The sequence below is a fragment of the Panthera pardus genome, unplaced genomic scaffold (assembly GCF_024362965.1).
Source record: "Panthera pardus isolate Hobbes unplaced genomic scaffold, ASM2436296v1 HiC_scaffold_7, whole genome shotgun sequence".
Taxonomy (NCBI): domain Eukaryota; kingdom Metazoa; phylum Chordata; class Mammalia; order Carnivora; family Felidae; genus Panthera; species Panthera pardus.
Genome location: NW_026527002.1, coordinates 81,136,498 through 81,157,301, shown reverse-complemented (window position 1 = coordinate 81,157,301; position 20,804 = coordinate 81,136,498). Strand labels below are relative to the sequence as shown.

General features: G+C 64.8%; 3 protein-coding genes across 3 annotated transcripts; all 3 read left to right on the top strand.

Moving 5' to 3' along the window:
• The first annotated feature begins 1,804 nt into the window (after positions 1-1,804).
• Positions 1,805-8,933, top strand: SLURP2 (secreted LY6/PLAUR domain containing 2). The gene is made up of 3 exons (XM_053896186.1): positions 1,805-1,961; positions 8,299-8,397; positions 8,628-8,933. Exons 1-3 carry the CDS (start codon positions 1,910-1,912, stop codon positions 8,762-8,764), a joined length of 288 nt encoding a protein of 95 aa, XP_053752161.1. The 5' UTR covers positions 1,805-1,909; the 3' UTR covers positions 8,765-8,933.
• A 4,844-nt stretch (positions 8,934-13,777) lies between these two features.
• On the top strand, positions 13,778-15,741 carry LYPD2 (LY6/PLAUR domain containing 2). Its single transcript, XM_019459997.2, has 3 exons — positions 13,778-13,950; positions 14,918-15,037; positions 15,467-15,741. The coding sequence occupies exons 1-3, from the start codon at positions 13,890-13,892 to the stop codon at positions 15,670-15,672; spliced, it is 387 nt and encodes a 128-aa protein (XP_019315542.1). The 5' UTR covers positions 13,778-13,889; the 3' UTR covers positions 15,673-15,741.
• A 3,831-nt stretch (positions 15,742-19,572) lies between these two features.
• On the top strand, positions 19,573-20,766 carry SLURP1 (secreted LY6/PLAUR domain containing 1). Its single transcript, XM_019459998.2, has 3 exons — positions 19,573-19,698; positions 20,056-20,175; positions 20,478-20,766. Exons 1-3 carry the CDS (start codon positions 19,626-19,628, stop codon positions 20,663-20,665), a joined length of 381 nt encoding a protein of 126 aa, XP_019315543.1. The 5' UTR covers positions 19,573-19,625; the 3' UTR covers positions 20,666-20,766.
• The last annotated feature ends 38 nt before the right edge of the window (positions 20,767-20,804 follow it).

Genomic DNA, 20,804 nt, shown 5'->3' with positions numbered 1-20,804 from the left:
CTCAGAGGTCTTTGTGGCGTCTCAAAGCGGCCTGGGGGTCCCTCGTGCTGGCTGTGCTGTGCCCCCTCCTGTGGCTGTTTTGTGCCTTGTCCTGGGGCACAGCTGAGAAGCTGGGGCTGTGGGCGCCCCCCTAGAGACGCCGGCCCTGCGCGGAGAGAAGGCGTCAGGAAGGAGTGCGGCGTCAGGAAGGAGTGCGACCAGGGCTGAGGTGCCCTGCTGGGCGGGGGGCAGGGGGCGGCACCAACCGCGTCGTCATCCCCTTTACAGCGGCTGGTTTGTTCCACGAGCGTGTATGTTGTTCTTGCTTCTAAACCTCCGGAAAGGGTACAAAGAAAGGGAGAGGCCTCTTTCTGTCTCGCGCCCTCTCTGCGTTTTGTTAGCCCCCACCACTGAACTTGCCGGGAGTTCCCCGTTCACATCTCGGAGCCTCCGTTGTCTCACTGATAAAATGGGAACGACCGTCCCCGCCGAGCTGAGGCCTCGTGGGGGTTAACGAGGCTGTGGGTGTAAGTGACCGGCACACAGGAGGCCTCAGACGGACAGACGGATGGACTGACGGGCGGCCTCCCTTCCCTTCGTCACACTTCCCCGGGCCGTGTCCCTGTCGGACGCTAATGCTGACTCCTAGCCCTGACCTGGACCCTGACCCTGACCCTGACCGGCACAAGCATCCGCCTTCACCCCGGAGCTCCCTCCTCTGCTTACACTCTGCACCTGAGGGGTCCGCTCCGTATCTCACGGAGTGAATAAATGGGTGAATAAATGTGTCTGCCCTGCTCTCTGTCCTCACCGGCCACCCTGGTCTGAGCTCAGGTCCACCTTTTGGGTCTGGCATGGCTGGTGACGCCGGCTCTGTCTGTCCCAGACTCCTGTTCACCCTGGCTCATCCAGTCGACGTCGGAGCCCGGACGGGCGCAGGCAAGGGGACGACCCGCGGGAGGGGACCAAGCAGGACGGGAAGGAGGCGGGCCCACCAACTCACCCAGCCCACCCTTTGAGAGGGGCCCCCAGAGAACACTGGTGGGGGGAGGCGGGACCCCAGGAACCCACCTAGCACCCCAGTCTTCTGGCTCCTTCTCCAGCCCTCCAGCCCCCAGCCCTAAGGAGCCCACCAGCTAGAGGGGTGGACAGAAGCCACCCGGGAGCCAGAGCAGACGCACGGGGATCCCCGGACGGTGGGGCCGGCTCCCCACGGACAGCCACCTGCACTGCCCCCGTGGTGCCCCAGCCCCGACAGCTCTTAGCAGAGCGGTGTGGCTGGTGGGTCACCCTGGCATGTCTGGCTGCTGTCGGGTGTCACCCGTCACGGGACCCTTTCAAATACCTTTCTGCTCTCCCCCCACCACGGGGGAAAACAGCCGCAGGTCTTGGGCCCTGAGGCGTGACCACGGCAGCGAACGCGAGCCCTCAGCACTCTAGCCAGGCGGGCGGCTCCCAGCTGCCACTCGTGGACAGAGGCCCACCGGACAGGCGGCCGGCTGAGGAGGCACATACTCCGGCCCTTCGGAGGGAAGCTGGTCACCTGACACCCCGGGGGCAGCGCTGGTCAGGGCTCCGGCCGGGCCCGCCTCGGCTTCCTCGGCGTGTCTAGGGGGAGGGGTGACCCTCCCGCGGGACACGAGAGGCCGCGTGCTGCCTGTGCCTCCTTGCGGGGTGGGCTGGCGTGATCCCCGCCCTACGACCGGGATTATCCTACCTGGTGGACAGGGAAGGGTTTATGCGGTAAACTGGGCTCGCCCTCCAGCCTGGGGGCCGGGTGGCCCAGCGCCGCGTGGGCCCCAGCCTGGCTCCGTGGCTGAGTCAGCTGGCAGGCGAGTCAGACGGCGGAGCCCGGCTGGTGCAGGGTGGGAGCGGCAGGTATAAGATCGCAGCCTGGCTGCCCGGGGCACCAGCCTCTCTCCGGGACACCATGCGGCTGCTCCTCGGGCTCCTGCTGGCTGCCGCCCTGAGCCTGCAGCTGGGTGAGTCCCGGGCGCCGCCTCCACCCCCCACCATTGCTCTAAGCCGGTCCCCCAGCCTCAGCCACCACCGAGCCCCGGGATGTGGCTTCCTACCTCAGAGGACCCCGGTTCCTGCCCTCTTGACCCCCTTTTCTGGGGCACTGGCCCCGCCCCACCAGCCAGCTCCTACCCTCTGCCCGTGGGCAGCACCCGGTAGTTCCCCCGGCCCCTTCCTGGACCCACAGTCCCATCAGCTGAGCCCCGGGCGCTGTCCTTGTGCCCTGTAAGAACTGCCCGCCTCTCTGTGCCCTGCCCCGGCTCGACACCCCTCCCCCGCCGACCTCCCCCACAGGCCTCTCCGACTCAGCAGCGATCCCCCCACACTGAGTCTGACGGCCCTCCTCCCTGGCCGGCCCACCCTCTCCGGGCCCCCTCCTAAGTCCCTCCTGCTGGGACCCCGGCCTCTGCTCCCTCGCTCTGGCTTCCATCTGGGTCCAGTCACCTCACTCGGGCCATTTCCGCACTCGGCTGTGCCCACCTCCGCCACCGCTGGCCCCGGCTGGTCGGCTCCAGGCCCTTCGGACCGGATGCCTGCCTCAGGGCTCCTTGGGGACATCTCCCTCAAATGGGGCCGCGCACACCCCGGCCTCATCATCTTTCCTCCCGCCCGAGGTGGATGGCACCTCCGCTCACCCACCCAGATGCCCGGACGAACCCTGCTGGGCCCCTGACCCAACCCCGACCGGCCCCCGGCCCCCAGCCCTCACCTGGCCAGGCCTCTGTTTCCACATCTGGGCTGGCACCCTCCTCGCGGCCATGGCCCTAAATGAGATGGACAGAGGGAGTGTCCGGACAGCCCCTGGCATGGGCATAGGGCTCCACCCACCACCCTCTGGGGTCTGCCAGTGTCTCTAACTGCTGGGACCCTCCCGACCGTGCCCGGGCCCTGTGCAAGCCCTCTGTCCGGCGGGGAACGTATGTGAGGCTCGGGGCCCGGGTCTCATCGATGACCCCTAAGAACTGCTCCTGGGTCACCAGTGCCGACGGACAGGGTTTGGGGACCTGAGCTCAACACGGGGAAAGTCTTTGTCCCCCCCGGGACTAGGTCGGGGGGGGGGGGGGGGGGCGGGTCGCGTGGCATCTGGGAGGGGCCACCCACAGGCCCCTCCTCCCTCCCCTGGCTTAGCCCAGGTCCAGTGGATCACGGGAGCCCCACAGGCCACATCATCGTCGGCGCCCTCTCCCTGCTACCCCTGGGAAGTGCACTCCCCCCCAGTCCGCGCGCCAGTCCTGGTTTAGAGCCAACAGGGGCGGAGTGGGAGGTGTCCTGCCTGCTGAGACGACCGACGCCGGCCCCCCTGGCAGCCTGCACCCCTAGCCACCCTTCCCCCTCCCTCCGCCCTCCCTTCCCCCTTCCTTCCTTCCCTCCTTCCTTCATTCCCTCCTTCCTTCCTCCTTCCCTTCCCCCTTCCTTCCTTCCCTCCTTCCTTCATTCCCTCCTTCCTTCCTCCTTCCCTTCCCCCTTCCTTCCTTCCCTCCTTCCTTCATTCCCTCCTTCCCTTCCCCCTTCCTTCCTCCCCTCCTTCCTCCCTCCCTTCCCTCCCTCCTTCCTTTCTTCCTTCCTCCTTCTTTCCTTCCTCCCTCCCTCCCTTCACCTTCCTTTCTTCCTTCCTTCCCTCTTTGCCTCCTTCCTTCCTTTCCTCCTTCCTTCCCCCCTCCCTTCCTTCTTTCCTTTCTCCCTTCCTTCCTTCCTTCCTTCCTCCCTCACTTCCTTCCTTCCTCCCTCCTTCCTTCCTTCCTCCCTCCCTCCCTTCACCTTCCTTCCTTCCTCCCCTCCTTCTTTCATTCCCTCTTTCCTTCCTCCCTCCCTCCCTCCCTTCACCTTCCTTCCTTCCTTCCTTCCTTCCTTCCTTCCTTCCTTCCCTCCCTCCCTCCCTTCCCTCCTTCCTTCCTCCCCTCCTTCCTCCCTCCCTCCCTCCCTCATTCCTTCCTTCCTCCCTCCTTCCTTTCTCCCCCCTTCCTTCTTCCCTTCCTCCCTTCCTTCCCTCCTCCCTTCCTTCTCCCCTTCCCTCCTTCCTTCCTTCTGTCCTCCCTCCCTCTCTCCCTCCCTCCCTTCCTTCCCTCCTTCCTCCCTTCCCTCCTTCTTCCTTCCCTCCTTCCTCCCTTCCTTCCTTCCTTCCCTCCTGCTTTCCTTCCCTCCCTCCCTCTCTCCCTTCCCTCCTTCCTTCCTTCTGTCCTCCCTCCCTTCCCTCCTTCCTCCCTTCCTTCCTTCCTCCCTCTCTCTCTTCCCTCCTTCCTTCTTTCCTTCTTTCCTCCCTTCCTTCCCTCCTTCCTCCCTCCCTTCCTTCCTTCCCTCCTTCCTTCCTTCCTCCCCTCCTTCCTTCCTTCCCTCCTTCCTCCCTTCCTTCCTTCCTCCTTTCTCCCTCCCTTCCTTCCTCCCTCTCTCCCTTCCCTCTTTCCTTCCTCCCTTCCTTCCCTCCTTCCTTCCTTCCTCCCCTCCTTCCTTCCTTCTTTCCCTCCTCCCTTCCTTCCCTCCTTCCTCCCTCCCTTCCTTCTTTCCTTCCTTCCCTCCTCCCCTCCTCCCTTTCTTCCCTCCTTCCCTCCTTCCTTCCTTCCTCCCTCCCTTCCTCCCTTCTTCCTTCCTTCCTTCCCTCCCCCCTTTCTTCCCTCGTTCCTTCCTCCCTCCCTTCCTTCCTTCCCTCCTCCCTTTCTTCTGTCCTTCCCTCCTTCCTTCCTTCTCCCTCCCTTCCTCCCTTCTTCCTCTCCCTTCTTCCTTCCTCCCTTCTTCCTTCCTTCCTTCCTTCCTTCCTTCCTTCCTTCCTTCTTTCTTCCTTCCCTCCTTCCTTCCTTTCCTCCCCCCTTTCTTCCTTCCTTCCTTCCTTCCTTCCTTCCTTTCCTTCCCTCCTTCCTTCCTTCCCTCCTCTCTTTCTTCCCTCCTTCCCTCCTTTCTTCCTTCCCTCCTTCCTTCCTTCCCTCCTCTCTTTCTTCCCTCCTTCCCTCTTTCCTACCTTCCCCCCTCCCTTCCTTCTTTCCTTTCTCCCTTCCTTCCTTCCTTCCTTCCTCCCTCACTTCCTTCCTTCCTCCCTCCTTCCTTCCTTCCTCCCTCCCTCCCTTCACCTTCCTTCCTTCCTCCCCTCCTTCCTTCATTCCCTCTTTCCTTCCTCCCTCCCTCCCTCCCTTCACCTTCCTTCCTTCCTTCCTTCCTTCCCTCCTCCCTCCCTTCCTCCTTCCTTCCTCCCCTCCTTCCTCCCTCCCTCCCTCCCTCCCTCACTTCCTTCCTTCCTCCCTCCTTCCTTTCTCCCCCCCTTCCTTCCTTCCCTTCCTCCCTTCCTTCTTCCCTTCCTCCTTCTTCCCTCCTCCCTCCTTCTCCCCTTCCCTCCTTCTTCCTTCTGTCCTCCCCCTCCCTCTCTCTCCCTCCTCCTCCCTCCCAGCCTTCCTCCTTCCCTTCTCCTTCTGTCCTCCTCCCTCTCTCCCTCCCTCCTTCCTTCCCTCCTGCTTTCCTTCCCTCCCTCCCCCTCTCCCTTCCCTCCTTCCTTCCTTCTGTCCTCTCTCCCTTCCCTCCTTCCTCCCTTCCTTCCTTCCTCCCTCTCTCTCTTTCCCTCCTTCCTTCTTTCCTTCTTTCCTCCCTTCCTTCCCTCCTTCCTCCCTCCCTTCCTTCCTTCCCTCCTTCCTTCCCTCCTTCCTTCCTTCCTCCCCTCCTTCCTTCCTTCCCTCCTTCTCCCTTCCATCCTTCCCTCCTTTCTCCCTCCCTTCCTTCCTCCCTCTCTCCCTTCCCTCTTTCCTTCCTCCTTCCTTCCCTCCTTCCTTCTTCCTCCCCTCCTTCCTTCCTTCTTTCCTCCTCCCTTCCTTCCTCCTTCCTCCCTCCTTTCCTTCTTTCCTTCCTTCCCTCCTCCCCTCTCCCTTTCTTCCCTCCTTCCCTCCTTCCTTCCTCCTCCCTCCCTTCCTCCCTTCTTCCTTCCTCCCTTCTTCCTTCCTTCCTTCCTTCCTTCCCTCCCCCTTTCTTCCCTCGTTCCTTCCTCCCTCCCTTCCTTCCTTCCCTCCTCCCTTTCTTCTGTCCTTCCCTCCTTCCTTCCTTCCTCCCTCCCTTCCTCCCTTCTTCCTTCCTCCCTTCTTCCTTCCTCCCTTCTTCCTTCCTTCCTTCCTTCTTTCCTTCCTTCCCTCCTTCCTTCCTTTCCTCCCCCCTTTCTTCCTTCCTTCCTTCTTCCTTCCCTCCTTCCTTCCTTCCCTCCTCTCTTTCTTCCCTCCTTCCCTCCTTCCTTCCTTCCCTCCTTCCTTCCTTCCCTCCTCTCTTTCTTCCCTCCTTCCCTCCTTCCTTCCTTCCTCCCTCCTTTCCTCCTCTTCCTTCCTTCCTTCTTCCTTCCTTCCTTTCCTTTTTCCTTCTTTCCCTCCCTCCACAAAGTTCTTCTCAGTCCCACTAGGTACAGAGGAGGGGTGCTATGTGAGGGATGCTCTGGGTCGGAAGAGTGGGCAAAATGCCTCACCCGTGTCCGTCACGTCGGAGGCAGCGGGGATGGGGAGCCAGCCCTGAGTGAGACCACGTGGGGGCAGGGACCCCATCACAGGCTGGGGCAGAGGCGTCAGCAGATCGTGCTGGGCATGTCAGGCGAGGAGCCATCAACTCTGCCGGAACCGCAGGAGGCCTCCCTAGCGGAGTGGCAAATGAGCTGGGCCTGTTTTGCCCGGAGAGCAGAAGGCACAGCATGGGCAGCGCAGGGAGGCATCTGGGGGCGGGGGGGTGAGCAGAGGAGAGCAGGAGGCAGGAGCTGCTTCTCTCTCGCTGACGCCCTGGAGACCCAGACTGCCCGGGTCTGCCGGTGACACTCCCCTGTCTGTCCACTAGGTGGCGGCGGATGCAACGTACCACCCCGTCCTCAGGCATGATGTGAGGGTGGCTTCAAGCAGCTTTGCTGGGCTTTGTGACGGGAACCGTCACCTCTCCTGGTCACATGTGGAGTCTCGGATTGCTCTGTGGGGCTGGCGGGCGAGTCTAGGCTGACTAGACCACCGCCACGGTGGACACGTCCTGTCTCCACCTCCGGCTCTGTGGCTCTGGGAGGGCGCCGCCCACAGCCCCCCGGGGCGGGAGGGGGGGGGGAGCAGAGGGTGAGGCCGGGAGGGGGCCGGGAGCCCCTGCCCAGGTGTGCGTGCGAGTGCCGGTGCGTATGTGGTTTGGCTCAAGTGTGCCGTGCACCATCACGGTCAAGGACCCGGGCCTGAAAGTGTGCCGACCCGGGGCAGAGCCAGGGCGATTGGGGGGGTGGGGGGGGGGGGGGGGGGGGGCGAGGCCAGAAGGGCTGACCAGGGAGTGAGGGGGGCGGTGAGCGTGTTTTCCTGGACTCTGGTGCGAGCGTCCTGGGGCTCCGAGCCTGCACACGGCGAGTGGGGGCGGTGCGGGCCTTGCGGCTCGCCCCGCTGGCCCTGCGTTTGTGCCCAGACGAGCGGGCAGCCAGGGCAGGGCCCGGCGCGTGGCTCGACCTCCTGCACAGAAGCTCAGGAACCAGAGAAGGACAGGCGGGGAAGGGGGGGATGGGAAGTGTGGGGAGGAGGGGGACAGAAAGACAGACAGCCAGGCAGACAGAGCGGCTGTGGGGCCCCGAGCAGTGCCCACGTGGGAGGGCAGAGGGCAGACATTTATGGAGTGAACTCAGTGTTCCAGAAGAATCTGTGATGTCCTCACAGAACGGGACACGGAACAGAGCCGTGCTGGCCTCCCTCTCGCCTCCCTCCGGCCCTTCACTGCCCAGCACACCTGACACCCTTGGTCCCCACTCCCCACGGAGGCCGGCAAGGCCCCGTCACTTTAGCCACCTGAACTAAGGTGCCGGTGGGCCTAAGGGGGCCTGCTCAGGCCCCCCCCGAGGTGAAAATGGGCACGGTCGTGTCTTGGGGAGCCCTCACCACTTTCCCTCCATCCCAAACTCCCCAACTCTCAACTCCCTCAGGGTGTGGCCCTGCTCCGCTCCCCTGGGATGTCACAGAGCAAGCCCAGAGGACCCCATCCTGCCCCCCACCCCGGGCCAGCGCTCTCCTGGCTGGGGGACTCAGAAGAGCGGCCTCCAGTCGTAGCACCCATCCAGTCGTGGTCCCAGGCCTGGCCCCCCGCTTCCCGTGAAGAGCGTGGTCCCACAGGCTGGAGCCTTGGGACCTTGCCCGGCCCTGGGCTGAGGCTTCGTACATGGCGACCTTCCCCACCCCCCATCTGGGAGGTCTTGAGGGGTCGGCACCCCAGGATGCGGGGCTAGGGCCCTGAGAATGACAGTGGGGCACTGGGTGGGAGTAGCTGGTGCTATTAGGCAGGACTTGCCCACACCTGTGTCCCCGTCTGTCCATCCACCTGTCCCTCCGCCCGTGGCTGCAGCCCAAGCCTTGATGTGTCACCAGTGCAAGGACTTCGGAGGGTGCACCCGTGCATTCAGATGCCCACGGAACTCCAACTACTGCGTCACCATCGCCACCCGTGAGTGGGGCGCGTGTGGGGTGGGCCAGCCGTGGCCCCTTTGCCCAGAAGAGAGCCAGGCTCAGAGGGGGCGGAGCTGGTCCAGGCTCCCAGCAAGTCAGGAGCAGGGCAGGGGGAGCACCCCCTGGCCTCAGCCCCGGAGAGGGCCCGAGGGAGGGGGGCTGCGCTGGTGGCCGGTGGGGCAGGGGGCGCGCAGTGCAGAGGCTCAGGGAGCCTTCCGTCCATCCCAGGGGTCCCCTTAAGCCTCATCGACCTGCCTATGGTGACCAAGTCGTGCCAGACCAGCTGCCCCGACATCTCTACCCTGGGCCTCGGCCCCCACGTGTCCATCGTCTGCTGCCAGTTCAGCCTCTGCAACCAGGACTGAGCGCCCCTCCACCCGCAGCCGCTGCCCCTGCTCACAGAGCCCATGCCGCGCCCTGGCCCCCAGGCAGACCCTGCTCCCCCCCGCAGCTGAGATGGGGCACCAGGGCCGGGGGGCGCTCCAGGAGCATCCCGCCCGCGCAGGGGGGTCAGGGGACCCAAGGGTGGCACTGCGTGGGTCTGAGGAAGGGGGAGGGGCCCTTGGCAGGGGGCGGGGACTTTGGGGGAAGCAGGGGAGAGGATGGAAGGGACAGAGCAGCCGGGTGAGAGGGTGAGGCTGGAATCAGCCCCCACCACAGGTGCACACGTGCACACTAACCCACACCCCCCACGTGCACACACACCCATACACACGCACGCACACAGACACACACACTGGCACACTTTTAATCATGGCTCCCACCAGCCTCGGGCCGCAAAGTGGAGCACGGTCCCCCTACCTCCCCCCGGGCTCACCGCCCGGCCCTTTCCTTGTTCTTACCCCGGCCACGTTCTCCCACGTTCTCGAGAAGACGTGGAAAAGCCGGTGCAGCGCGGCGACGGCGTCCTAGCAGAGCGAGCGACCCCACACGGAGGCGCAAGGAGGGCCCTCGGCACACGGGAGAGGCCCCTACGAGCCCCCAGGCGGGACTGACCGTGGCCACCACGGCGGTCACAGGCCGGAGGTGGGGAAGCTGACCCCGCGGGAGAAAACCACGCTGGCTCCCGGCCTCCGCTCCCCTCCTATCGAGAGGCGGTCCCACTGAACCCGAGCTTGAAATGTCAAAAGAGCGATTGTTCACACGATAGACGGCTCAGCATAGAAAATCAAGACGCGTTCTTCGAGCAGTTACACGCGGTCACGACACGCCCCGCAACTCCATCCCCGGGGCACACACCCGGAGAGATGAACACTCACACGTTCACCACCGCGCTCACGGCAGCGTCGTCACAAGAGCCAGACGGGGAAGCCGCACCCAGCGCCTCAGCGGACGAGGGGACAGACTGGACTCTCCAGGCGCGGGGATGTTTCCAGAGGCACCACCAAGGCGGGGACGGGCCCCAGGGCGTCAGGCTGAGGGAAAGAGGCCGGATGCAAAAGACCACCTCCTCTGTGAGTCCATTTCCAGAAAATGCCCACAGCAGGCCAGCCCGCGAGTAGGCCGGAGGCGGGTGGGTCCCTTTTTGAGGTGAGGAAAGTCTTACACTGACGGGGGGCGGTTGCACAAATCTGGGAGCACACCGAAAACGCTTGCAGTGGGTGAATCGTGTGCCATCAGAAGCACGTGCATTAAAAGCTCTTACAAATTAACAAGAGAAGGAGGATTTCTGAAATCGAACCAAGACTGAAAATCCAGACTGAGAAAGAGTCATGATTCCACACAAATCTAAACAGAACGACACGAGGGGCTCCTGGGCGGCTCAGTCAGTCAAGCGTCCGACTTCAGCTCAGGTCACGATCTCGCGGTTCATGGGATCCAGCTCCACGTCGGGCTCTGTGCTGACAGCTCGGAGCCCGGAGCCTGCTTCGGATTCTGTGTCTCCCTCTCTCTCTGCCCGTCCCCCGCTTGCCCTCTGTCTCTCTCTCTCTCTCTCAAAAATAAAGATTTAAAAAAAATTTTTAAATTTAAAACAAAAAAAGAAAGGGACAACGTAAAAGCAAGTGGCACTTTAAATGCAGGGGAGAAACAGAAGCGGGAGGAGAGGGAAAGGCTGGAAGCCAGCCCCGTGCACACGCCGTGCAGGGTGCTCCCCGGGGCAAGTCGGCCGCGTGCATGAAACTCTAAGATGCCCCAAGAAAGTTGCTGAATGCTGGCCCCTGAAATGTCACCCAGAAGCCTGCGGACGGGAGGGAGTGCCCGCCCCCACAGAGCCACCGCCTCCCGTGGTTGGTTTAAGGCAGGTGCCCCAACGTGGGGGCCCGCCGAGGGCTGGGTAAGCACCCGATAAGACCTTCAGGCTTCCCGGGCAGGGGTTCTGAGTCTGGAGGTACAACTCACATCTAACGGTTTTCGTCGGCGAGCGGATGGGTCATTCACCAATGCCTGCAATGGACAGTAGCCATTTGCCAGCTCTGCCTTCCTACGAATCTCCTGGAAGGGTCAGTGGTGACGGAGAGCGGGGAGAAGAGAGCCTGACTGGGGGGACAAGGAGCCCCGTGGCGTGGGGGGGACACGAAGGTTCCCAGCTCTGTGCCTCCGAGCACACGACCCACAGGGTGTGGCTGCAGTGGAAGGTCCCCGCCGCGGCGTGGACGCGTGCTGGTGCCTACCAGCACACGTGTGCCCACGCGTCAGGGCACCTCCCCAGGGGGCCTCAGGAGGGGCACGGCACCGAGGGTTCCGGGCCTGCCTTGGGGAGAACTGCACCCTGTGCACTCCCTTCACGGTGCAGAAACATCGGCTTACGGGGGAACCGCTGAGCGGGAGCCTGGGCCAGGACACCCCTCTGCCTTCCTGGGGCCCGAAGACACTGCCCAGAGGAGGTCACCCGCAGGCAGGCCGGAGGGGAGGCCATGCCGCAGATGGGGCAACAGCAGAGGGGCCCTGACTCCGGTCACACGCTCACCCTGACCCCGGTCACGCTCTGAGCCCCAACTCTGGTCACACCCTGAGCCCTGACGCTGGTCACGCCCAGAACCCTGACCCCGGTCACACACCGGGCCCTGACCTGGAGGCTCCTGGTAGAACGGAGGGGTGGCTGGAGGCCTCTCGGCTGGGATCCTAGACAGAGCCCACCCAGAGCCTGCCCGGGTCACGTCCCTCCCCGACCTAGGTGGACAGCTGACACTTCGAAGCCGGCTTCAGCCCGGCTGCCCAGGGATCAGGCGGAAACCGTGGGAGGAGCGAATACCGGGGGCCACGGGTGTGTTCAGGAGGGAGAGCACAGGCGGGGCCCTCGGGGGCCGAGGGGTTGGGCTGGTGTGGCTGCAGCAAGGGAACCGGGCTAGACCAGGAGGAGCCTAGGGTGTGTGCGGCCGGTGTCTAATCCGGTTAGCCACATCCAGCATCAGCGCCGAGCTGCAGCTGTGCGGTGTGGTGAAGTGTCAAATCAGACAAGCCCGGTCGCCGTCTCGGCTTCCCCAGCCCACGCTAGGTGACCCGCCCAGGGCAGCTCCAGCCAAGGCCGGGAGCCCCTGACCCTGTGTCCCGAGTACAGGCGGTGGTGGCGTGTGCCTGGAGGGCCGCAGCGAGGACGCTACGACCCAGCAGGTGAAGTGGCCCACACGCGCCCGGTGCTAAGGGTCACCGCGCGCCTCGTCCTCAGGCCCCGCCGGTCGCCGCCAGGGACACACAAGCGCCTCCAGCTCCCTGGAGCCGATCTCAAAGGAAAGTCCAGAGACCATAGAAAGGCGGTGGGGTGGGGGTGGGGGGAGTCCCCAGACAGAATTTCAACCACAGGAGAGCAGGGGGGAGGGGAGGGGAGGGAGAGGCGTCTCTGGCGGTAGGAAGAAGAGCAGGGGCAGAGTCTAGGAGGGACCAAGGTTTGGACCCTGTGGGAGAAGACGGACGAGGTGGGTGGGGTTGCAGCGTGGCCCCAGTGAGTCTGGGCACCACGGCCTCGACCGCCTGGCAAGAGGCCGAGGAACCTGTCCGCAACCCTCCCCACCCCACCCCAGCGTTCCCGTAGCTGCTGTGGGCTTGGTGGAGGGTGTGACGGGGTCCCAGGCGGAGTACATCCTGTGGAGGCTGACGTGCAGGCACCCTCGGGGGTGCACGTGTGCACGTGCGCACGCGCGTGAGTTTGCACGTATGTATATGTGTGCAAGTTTGTACGTGTGTGCGGGCTTGTGAGTGTGCATGTGTGTGCGCGCGAGAGTGCACACGAGTGTGGGCATGTGAGTGTGCACGGTGCATGTGAGTGTGCACGTGTGCGGGTTTGTGAGTGCATGTGTGTGTGCGCGAGGGTGCACACGAGTGTGTGTCTGGCACGCGTGTGTGCACGTGAGTGTGCACTGTGTATGTGAGCGTGCACGCGTGTGCGGGTTTGTGAGTGCATGTGTGTGCGTGCGAGAGTGCACACGAGTGTGTGCGTGTGTGCGCACGTGAGTGTGCACGGTGCATGTGAGTGTGCACGTGTGCGGGTTTGTGAGTGCATGTGTGCGCGTGCGAGAGTGCACACGAGTGTGTGTGTCTGGTACGCATGTGTGCACACAGTGAGTGTGCACTGTGTATGTGAGCGTGCACGCGTGTGCGGGTTTGTGAGCGCATGTGTGCGCGTGCAAGAGTGCACACGAGTGCGTGTGCACGTGAGTGTGCACTGTGTATGTGAGTGTGCACGCGTGTGCGGGTTTGTGAGTGCATGTGTGCGCGTGCGAGAGTGCACACGAGTGTGTGCGTGTGCATGTGTCTGGCACGCATGTGTGCATGTGAGTATACGGGAGGAGCAGTGGCTGGAGCCACACTCGAGTCCTGTCCCAGCCTTGGGCAAGGCCCTTCCCATCAACTTCCTGACCTGCGCTGGGGCCCCGTGAGCCCTGCCCGAGGGGCAGACCCTTTGGCCCCATTAGAGATCAAGGTGTGCCCGCCCCTCCAGTGGACACCGGGATTAGCGTCCCCAAGGCGACCCTGGCCCTTTCCCACCTCCAACCTCCGTCCAGGCCCTTTCTGTTGACCCGGCACCTTCCTGTCTTTGTCCTCTTAAGCCTCCGAGTACACTGTGGCTGGTTGTCCAGGCGGCAGTCCGCCCCCATCACTGTGCCCCACGAGGGGGCGTCCCGGGGCACCCTGGTAGCCCCTAGACCCGGACTCGGCCCTGGAGATAGGCATGGGGACCCAAGGCGGAAAGGGTGCCAGGCAGAGGCAGGAATGGGGGAGGAAGGAGAAGATAGGGGGCCCAGGTAAGGGAGTCACAGGGAGGTGAGGCCCCCAAACGGCAGGGAGGGGTCATCAGGGGTAGGGAGGGGCCCCAGGCTGTGGGAGGTACAGGAGTGGGGAAGGGGACAGGGCGGGCGGGAGGAGTGGGGTGTCGGGTGGAGGCGGGAGGGGCCCCAGGGGGCGGGGGGTGGGTCTCCATGCCCCAGCCGCCCACAGGAAACCCAATCGCACTAATCTGCTCGGCTGACCGGTCGGGTGGCTGCGCCGGTGTCTGCTGTCCCCGCGGGCAGGCCGAGGGTGAGGGAGCAGTGGCTGCGGCGTGAGGACTGGACCATGAGGGGGGCACGGCCGGTGCTGCTGGTGCTGGTGCTGGCGGCCTGCAGCGGCGAGCTCGGTGAGGGGTGCGGGCAGAGGGGCCCGAGCAGAGGCGAGGCGGGGCGGGGAGGGGGGTGAGTGCGAAGGGAAGGGCAGGGCCCTCAGCCCAAGCGAGGGAGAGGTGGGTGCAGTACCAAAGGGCCTGCGCCCAGGGCTGGGACCGGCTGGGTGGGCTGGGGCGGCAGCAGAGGCCCCGGGTGCCAGCTGGGGACCTGCCTGTCACTGGGGGCCTCGGGCCGCAGAGGGCACCGTCAGAATCGTGCTCCCTGGTTCCGGGGCCACGGTGGAGGCGGGCCTTGGGAGGCGTCTTGGGAAGACCAGGAAGGCTCTGGGAGGTCCGAGAGACCAGCTAGGGGAGACACCCCAGCCCCTCGGGGCCCCCACACCCAACCAGGAAAGGAGCTGGGCGGAGGGGAAACTGAGGTCAACCTGAAGACACAGGGCCACACGGTGGGGGAGAGGGCCCTGCGGCCTCACTGGGCTGGGCGGCCAGGCCCAGCTGGGCTCCTGCGGTGGGACGGGACCCAGCAGAGGAGGGGAGGGCAGCACACCCGGGGGCCCCCCCGGCCTGACCTGCCTGGCCTCTGGGGCCATGGCTCTCCCCGCCTCTGCTAAGCCGATGCCTGTGGATGCACGCAGCCCGCACCCCTCCTCACTTGTTCCCGAGGCCCCACTGCACCCCTCGGTCGGGTGCTGCTCTCTGCTGATGAGGACCCCGAGGGGGTGTCCGGCCGCACCAAGGCCCTCCCTGACCCTGCAGGCCCCCCCTCAACGCCTCCAGAGCTGCCCGGTCCCCACCTCGGCCCGCCTCCCCTGGGAGTGCACCTTGTCCCCAACCTCCTGCCCAAACCTCCTGAATCCTCCCAGAGTTTCGGTGGGCGGGCACCCCCCGGGGGGCGTCATCCCCCTCGAACCCGGGCCTCCAGGACAGAGGACTGGGGAGGCGCAGGGCCTGCCTGACGCGTCCTGTGCCGCTTCTCACCCAGTGGGGGCCCTGAGATGCTACACCTGTCACGAGCCCACCAGTGTGTCCAGCTGCGTCACCATCGCCACCTGCGGTGTCAACGAAACCATGTGCAAGACCACCCTCTACTCCTTGGAGATAGGTCAGCGGGGGCTGGGCGGGGCAGGGCTGGGGTCCCAGGGTCAGAGCTGCCTCCCGGGTGTCACCCCTGGCCAGCTGTGGGGGCCCCGTGCACAGCGCGCAGCCACGGCCCCAGCCGTTTTGCAAAAAGGGCTTTTGGTGGAAGCCCTTCGCCGCCCCCCCCCCGCCCCTGCCCCCCTCTTTCCTTTAACGGAAACGCGCCTTCAGCCTTGCTCGAGGCACCTGGAGAGGAACTGCCTCATCCAGCCGGGAATCCCCGTGTCAGCCGCTGCGTCCCTGGCACGTAGGACCCCCACGGTGGCGGAAGCAAAGAGGAGGGGGACTGAGGTGCAGCAGTGACCCCCACCCCCACCACCACCCCGGGGTCACGGGGCCAGGCCTGGGGGCCCTGGGGTTCGGGAGCTGACCGGGCCCCCAACGTGGCCCACAGTGTACCCCTTCCTGGGGGACTCCACGGTGACCAAGTCCTGCTCCAGCAAGTGCGTGCCCTCGGACGTGGACGGCATCGGCCAGACGCGGCCCGTGTCCTGCTGTAACAACGAGCTGTGCAACGTGGGCGGGGCGCCCGCCCTGGACGGCCGCCGCAGCCTGGCCTTCGTGCTGGCGCTCCTCCTGCTCTGGAGCTTTGGACCCTAGAGCCCTCCCCCCCCCCCCACACCCCTGCAAGCCAGCCCCAACCGCTCTTGAAGAAGCACCACCCCTGCACCAGGCGTCCTGTGTCTGCTTTTGGGTGCCCTGCCCACGGGGGGCCGGGGGGCCTACAGCTGCGTCTCCGGCTCCGTCAGCCTCGTCCTGTGTCCCCCGCGGTCCCTCCCCAGCCCCTCCCCTCCCCTCCCGGTCTGCCTCTGGGTTGTCTCTAGGGGCCTCCTCTCCACGTCCCATGACGTGGTAAGCGAGGACGGTCACTAGGCCTGTGACACCCACGCAAACCCTGTGGGGGAGGAGGCCTGACTGGGGTGGGGCAGAGAGGGGGACCCCGCAGGCAGGGCAGCACCTGCCTGCCAGGGCCGGGTCACCGGTGGCTTCTCGGAGGAGGGGCCCTCAAGGCCAGGCTTTGGATGACCGAGACATTGGTTGGGTAGAGGAGGGCAGGCCAGGCGGAAGGAAGCCCCGGGCAGGAAGAGTAACCTGGGATCGGGGATCCGTCCACGAAGCCCCCACCGCCCGCTCACCTGGCCCCCGGGCAGGGCCCTTCCCCGCCCGTGCTGACACGGTCCCCTATGTTGGGTGGCGGAGAGGGCCACCAGGCACGTTCTGCCTTCTCCGGGCTCACCAGGTCCCGCTCCCTGGGTGCCCAGGGTGGCCCAACTCCAACGCGGAGGGGACCTTCATTCCACCGCGGCCTCGGGCCAGCCCAGAATCCTCCAGACATCTTCCCAGGAGTCACCTGTCCGGCAGGCCTCTGGCCCCAGGGACCCCCAGGCCTGCACCTGTGTTGGGACTCGATGCTCTCACGTACACACACACATTTGTGCGCACACGTGCGGTCCTGGGGCACACATGGCAAGGGCCCCGTGCCTGAGGAAGGCAGGCCCCAGCCCCCACCCCTGCCCAGTGCTGACCTGCCCCCAGGGCCACCTGAGGGAGGTGAGAAGGGGAGGGGAGGGCCCTCAGTCACCCCGTTCCCCCGGCCTCTCCTGGGCCCCTGGTGAGCTGGCTCAGTCCTGGGAGGGGACACGGCACCAGCGTCCCGCCACGCTGAGATGGGGCCGGGAAGGCCCCCATCTAGTGTGCCAGCGCGCTCCCCGCAGGCCCGTGGCCCCGAGCCCAGAGAGCCCTCACAAGCAGCCATCACCCCTCCCGGGGCTTCCTGCTCTTGGATGGGGGACGGCAGCAGCCAGGACCTGAAGCAGGTCTGTCCGGGGGTGAAGGACACCCCGCGCCTCTGAGAGAGGAGACGCAGGGCCTGAAGGCCCCAGATCCCCAGGACCCCAGGACCCCCAGACCTCTGCTTCTTGTGACATGACGTGCAGTCTCAGGGGCTCTGTGGTCCTGAGCCAGCTCCTGGGGGACAGGACGCCCACAGCCCAGCAAACCCCACCCAAGTGGCCAGCACGGACTGGCCACGTAGCATGACCACCACCCTCCAGAGAGCCCAGGCAGACTCCAGGAACAGCAGGGAACTCGGAGGTCAAGAACGGCCAAGAGCTGACCAGATGCCTCCCTTTGGGGGTTAACTCTGAGCTCCGACTTGGTCACGAAGGAGGCGCTGTCCACATCCATTCAACACACCCCTCACCTGGCTTTTCTCGCGTGTCTCACAAAAGCGAGGAGAGTGGTGGGGACTTGAGACTTACAGCCTGGGCTGAGACTCGATACACACACACACACACACACACAGCCTTCCAGCCAAACACGGGAAAGCTGTGCGCCCCTGTCCTGGCTGTGCCCCTCCTCCCTCTCCCGCCTCTGCGGGCGGCAGAGCACCCTCTCTGCCGTCCACACCTCCCAGGCTTTCCCTGCCTGGGCAGGGGCTCTGCCATGCCACATCCACCACCACTCCCTCGTCTTTACGGCTGCCCTCGCGGACGACGACGCTCCGCCTGGTTTACAGGTGAAAGAAAGGGGGTCAGAGGGGCTTATGGTCACGCAGGTGGAGCCGGGACCCACTCAGGCTGCCAGGCTCCACACCAGACACTCCCTGGCTCCTCTCGCAACATCCTGGGCGCGACTGTGGACCAAGCCCTGGGGAAGGGCTGCCCCTGTTGCTGCCTGTGCCTGCACCTGCCAAGTGTGGCCCAATTGATGGTTTGCAGCAACCGTGGTCTCTTCCTTCCCAAGTAACGCCCTCCCTTTGTTTCCTCGGTCCACAAGGCCAGCTCACGCCTGCCCTCGAAACTGCCCTGGGTCCTTGGGCCCATCCTACAAACAGGAATGCAAAGTCCAGCGGGGCAAGGGAGTCACCCCAAGGCCACACACGGAGTCAGCAGCAAATCCAAGACCAAAACCCAGGCCTCCTGAGTGCCAGGCAAAGCTCCTCCCAGCATGCTGTCCCTTCTGGAGACTGGGATGTGACTCCGTACCCTACAGTAGGGCTCACCCACCCTCCACCACTCTGCCTGCTACACATTCACACTCCTTCATCTGCCGGGTACCCCCCCATCTACTCACCTCCTGCCTCCCCCCATCGCCCTCCCTCCACTCACGCACTGCCTTCTACCCATCCACTCCTTCAAACATCACCCACCCCCCCACCCATTCACTAATCCTTCTACACATCCACCCACCCATCCATCTACCCACCCATCTACTCATCCATCCACCTACCTGCCCATTCACACATCCGTCTACACATCCACCCATCCATCCATCTACCCACCCATCTACTCATCCATCCATCTACCTGCCCATTCACACATCCATCTACACATCCACCCATCCATCCATCTACCCTCCCATCTACTCACCCATCCATCCACCCGCCCATTCACTCATCCATCTACACATCCACCCATCCATCTACCCACCCATCTACTCATCCATCCATCCACCTGTCCATCCACTCATCCGTCTACACATCCACCCATCCATCTACCCACCCATCTACTCATCCATCCATCCACCTGTCCATCCACTCATCCGTCTACACATCCACCCATCCATCTACCCACCCATCTACTCATCCATCCATCCACCTGTCCATCCACTCATCTGTCTACACATCCATCCACCCATCCATCCACTCACTCAACCATCTACACATCCACCCACCCACCCACCTGTCTACCCAGCCATCTATTCACCCATCCCTCCACCTGTCCATCCATCCATTAGGTCCTCAGAGGACTGAGAAACCAGAGAGGCTGGAACACCAGGAAGACCTATGGACGAGGCAGCTCAGTGGGCCTTAGAGCATGTGGAAGATGTGGGGCTGGGATTGGGAGACCAGAGAGGGTGCCCGCCGAGAGGCCGAGCACAGGCAAAGGTGTGGGTACGGGAAGATTTGCGGTGGGGAGTGGGCAGTGAAGGAGGCTGGCAGGCCAAGGGGGGGCGGGGGCGCTGAGGGGTGGGCAGAGCCCTGCTGTCTGGGGCCTAAAACTGAGGGAAGCCCAGGCTAGGTCTAAAGGTCATTTGCAGGGAAGGGGCTGGCAGCGATTGAGGGCCCTCTCTGGAGCCCCACACCCATCAGCCTGGGAGGAGCCTGGGGGGCCCAGACCATCCGACCTGACACGGTCCCTACACCTTACCAGGCAGGCACTCACCCTCCTCTGCACGCGGCCTGACTCCCCACTCCCTCCGGACCTCTGGTCTGGTGGGCACCTACGCCAGGGAGAGGGACACCTGGGTGTGAAGGACGCTGGCCTTGGCCCTGGTTGGGCGTGACATACACCTGAGTCTGGGCCACAGGGGGCTCAGCACCTGTGTGGTGCTTGTGGGCCAGCACCAGGTGGCTAGAGCGAAGAGGGGTCCCGGTCCCCACGGCCTGTGAATGATTGGCCTGCCCACCCGCCGTGCCACCTCCCACCTCCGCCCTGTCCCGCACCACCCTGCTGACTCACACGCTCCCGCCACCACCTGGCAGGAACCACAGAGAGGGCAGGGTATAAGTGCCCGCAGAGGCGGCCGCTCCCCGCTGCCGAGCACGGCAGATGGGGCGGATGGCCCGGTGCGGGGCTCTGCTCCAGCTTCTGCTGCTGCTTGCAGCCTCCTGCCTGCACGCTGGTGAGTGGATGCCTCCTCTGCGGGGAGGGGGGCCTCTGACACCCCCCACTGTGCTCCTCTCCCTCCCCCTAAATGAGCCTCCTGGATCCTAGAGCCTTCGCTCGGGACGGGCTTCGAAGCCCTACTCTCCAGGCGGGAAAACCAAGGCACAACAGAGGAATGCAGCGTTCCAGTCCACGGGTCGGAGCCCCGGGCCTTGCAGGGTCGCGGCGAGGCGGGCCGCGTCCCCCAACAGGGGTGGCGAGGGAGACACGCCAGGGGGCACGTGGGGTACGGCCCAGGGGTTAGACCATACGCGGCCTCCTCCAAGATGGGTCTCAAGGCCAGACGACGACGTCTGCCCCATCCCTCGCCCAGGTGAGGCCTTCAGATGCTTTACATGCGAGCAGCCCACGGCCATTCATTTATGCAAGAACGTTACTCGCTGCAAGCCGGAGGCCACGGCCTGTATGACCACGGTGGTGCTGATGGAGGCCGGTGAGTCTGGCCCACAACGGGCCGGGGGGGCCGCAGTGGTCACCTTCCCCCAGAAGGCCCTCAGGACTGGGGGTGGGGCCCCGAGGCGGAGCCCCCACGGCCTGCCTCTGTGGTGCCGCACGAGGGCGGCATCGGCCCCGGGGCCCCAGGCTCCCACCTCAGGGCTGGGACAGGAGCACGGACGGCTTCCAGGCCCAGCCATCACTTTGGGGGCCGCAGGGTCAAGGGCGTGGAGGTCGGGGCAGCCGGGGAGGGCACCGGGCCGTGGCGGAGCAGGCGCTGACACCTGCCCGCCCTGGCAGAGTACCCCTTCAACCAGATGCCCCTGGTGACCCGGTCCTGCTCCAACTCCTGCTTTGCCACCGACCCCGACAGCATGGGGAGCACCCGCGCCGTCTACTGCTGTTTCCGCGATCTGTGCAACTCCGTGCAGGCCACCAAGCTCGGTGTCAGGGCCCTGGCCCCGCTGGGGGCCCCACTCCTTCCCTGAAGGGCCTGCCACCACCAGAGGCCACCCGTAGCCGCACGCTTCCAGAAGCTTCCGGTTAATCATGGGACTCAAGGGGTGAGAGCTTTGCCAGGGGCCTCCCTGCCCGCTTGCAGAAAATAAACAAAGTCAGGGCAGAAAT

What these genes read in the sequence shown, in the direction of transcription:
- LYPD2 (XM_019459997.2), top strand. Translation starts at nt 13,890, where the DNA reads ATGAGGGGGGCACGGCCGGTGCTGCTGGTGCTGGTGCTGGCGGCCTGC. An exon ending in GGCCTGCAGCGGCGAGCTCG is followed by an intron (nt 13,951 to 14,917) that starts GTGAGGGGTGCG and finishes CTTCTCACCCAG; the next exon opens with TGGGGGCCCTGAGATGCTAC. An exon ending in CCTCTACTCCTTGGAGATAG is followed by an intron (nt 15,038 to 15,466) that starts GTCAGCGGGGGC and finishes CGTGGCCCACAG; the next exon opens with TGTACCCCTTCCTGGGGGAC.
- SLURP1 (XM_019459998.2), top strand. Translation starts at nt 19,626, where the DNA reads ATGGGGCGGATGGCCCGGTGCGGGGCTCTGCTCCAGCTTCTGCTGCTG. An exon ending in AGCCTCCTGCCTGCACGCTG is followed by an intron (nt 19,699 to 20,055) that starts GTGAGTGGATGC and finishes TCCCTCGCCCAG; the next exon opens with GTGAGGCCTTCAGATGCTTT. An exon ending in GGTGGTGCTGATGGAGGCCG is followed by an intron (nt 20,176 to 20,477) that starts GTGAGTCTGGCC and finishes CCGCCCTGGCAG; the next exon opens with AGTACCCCTTCAACCAGATG.
- SLURP2 (XM_053896186.1), top strand. Translation starts at nt 1,910, where the DNA reads ATGCGGCTGCTCCTCGGGCTCCTGCTGGCTGCCGCCCTGAGCCTGCAG. An exon ending in CGCCCTGAGCCTGCAGCTGG is followed by an intron (nt 1,962 to 8,298) that starts GTGAGTCCCGGG and finishes CCGTGGCTGCAG; the next exon opens with CCCAAGCCTTGATGTGTCAC. An exon ending in CTGCGTCACCATCGCCACCC is followed by an intron (nt 8,398 to 8,627) that starts GTGAGTGGGGCG and finishes CGTCCATCCCAG; the next exon opens with GGGTCCCCTTAAGCCTCATC.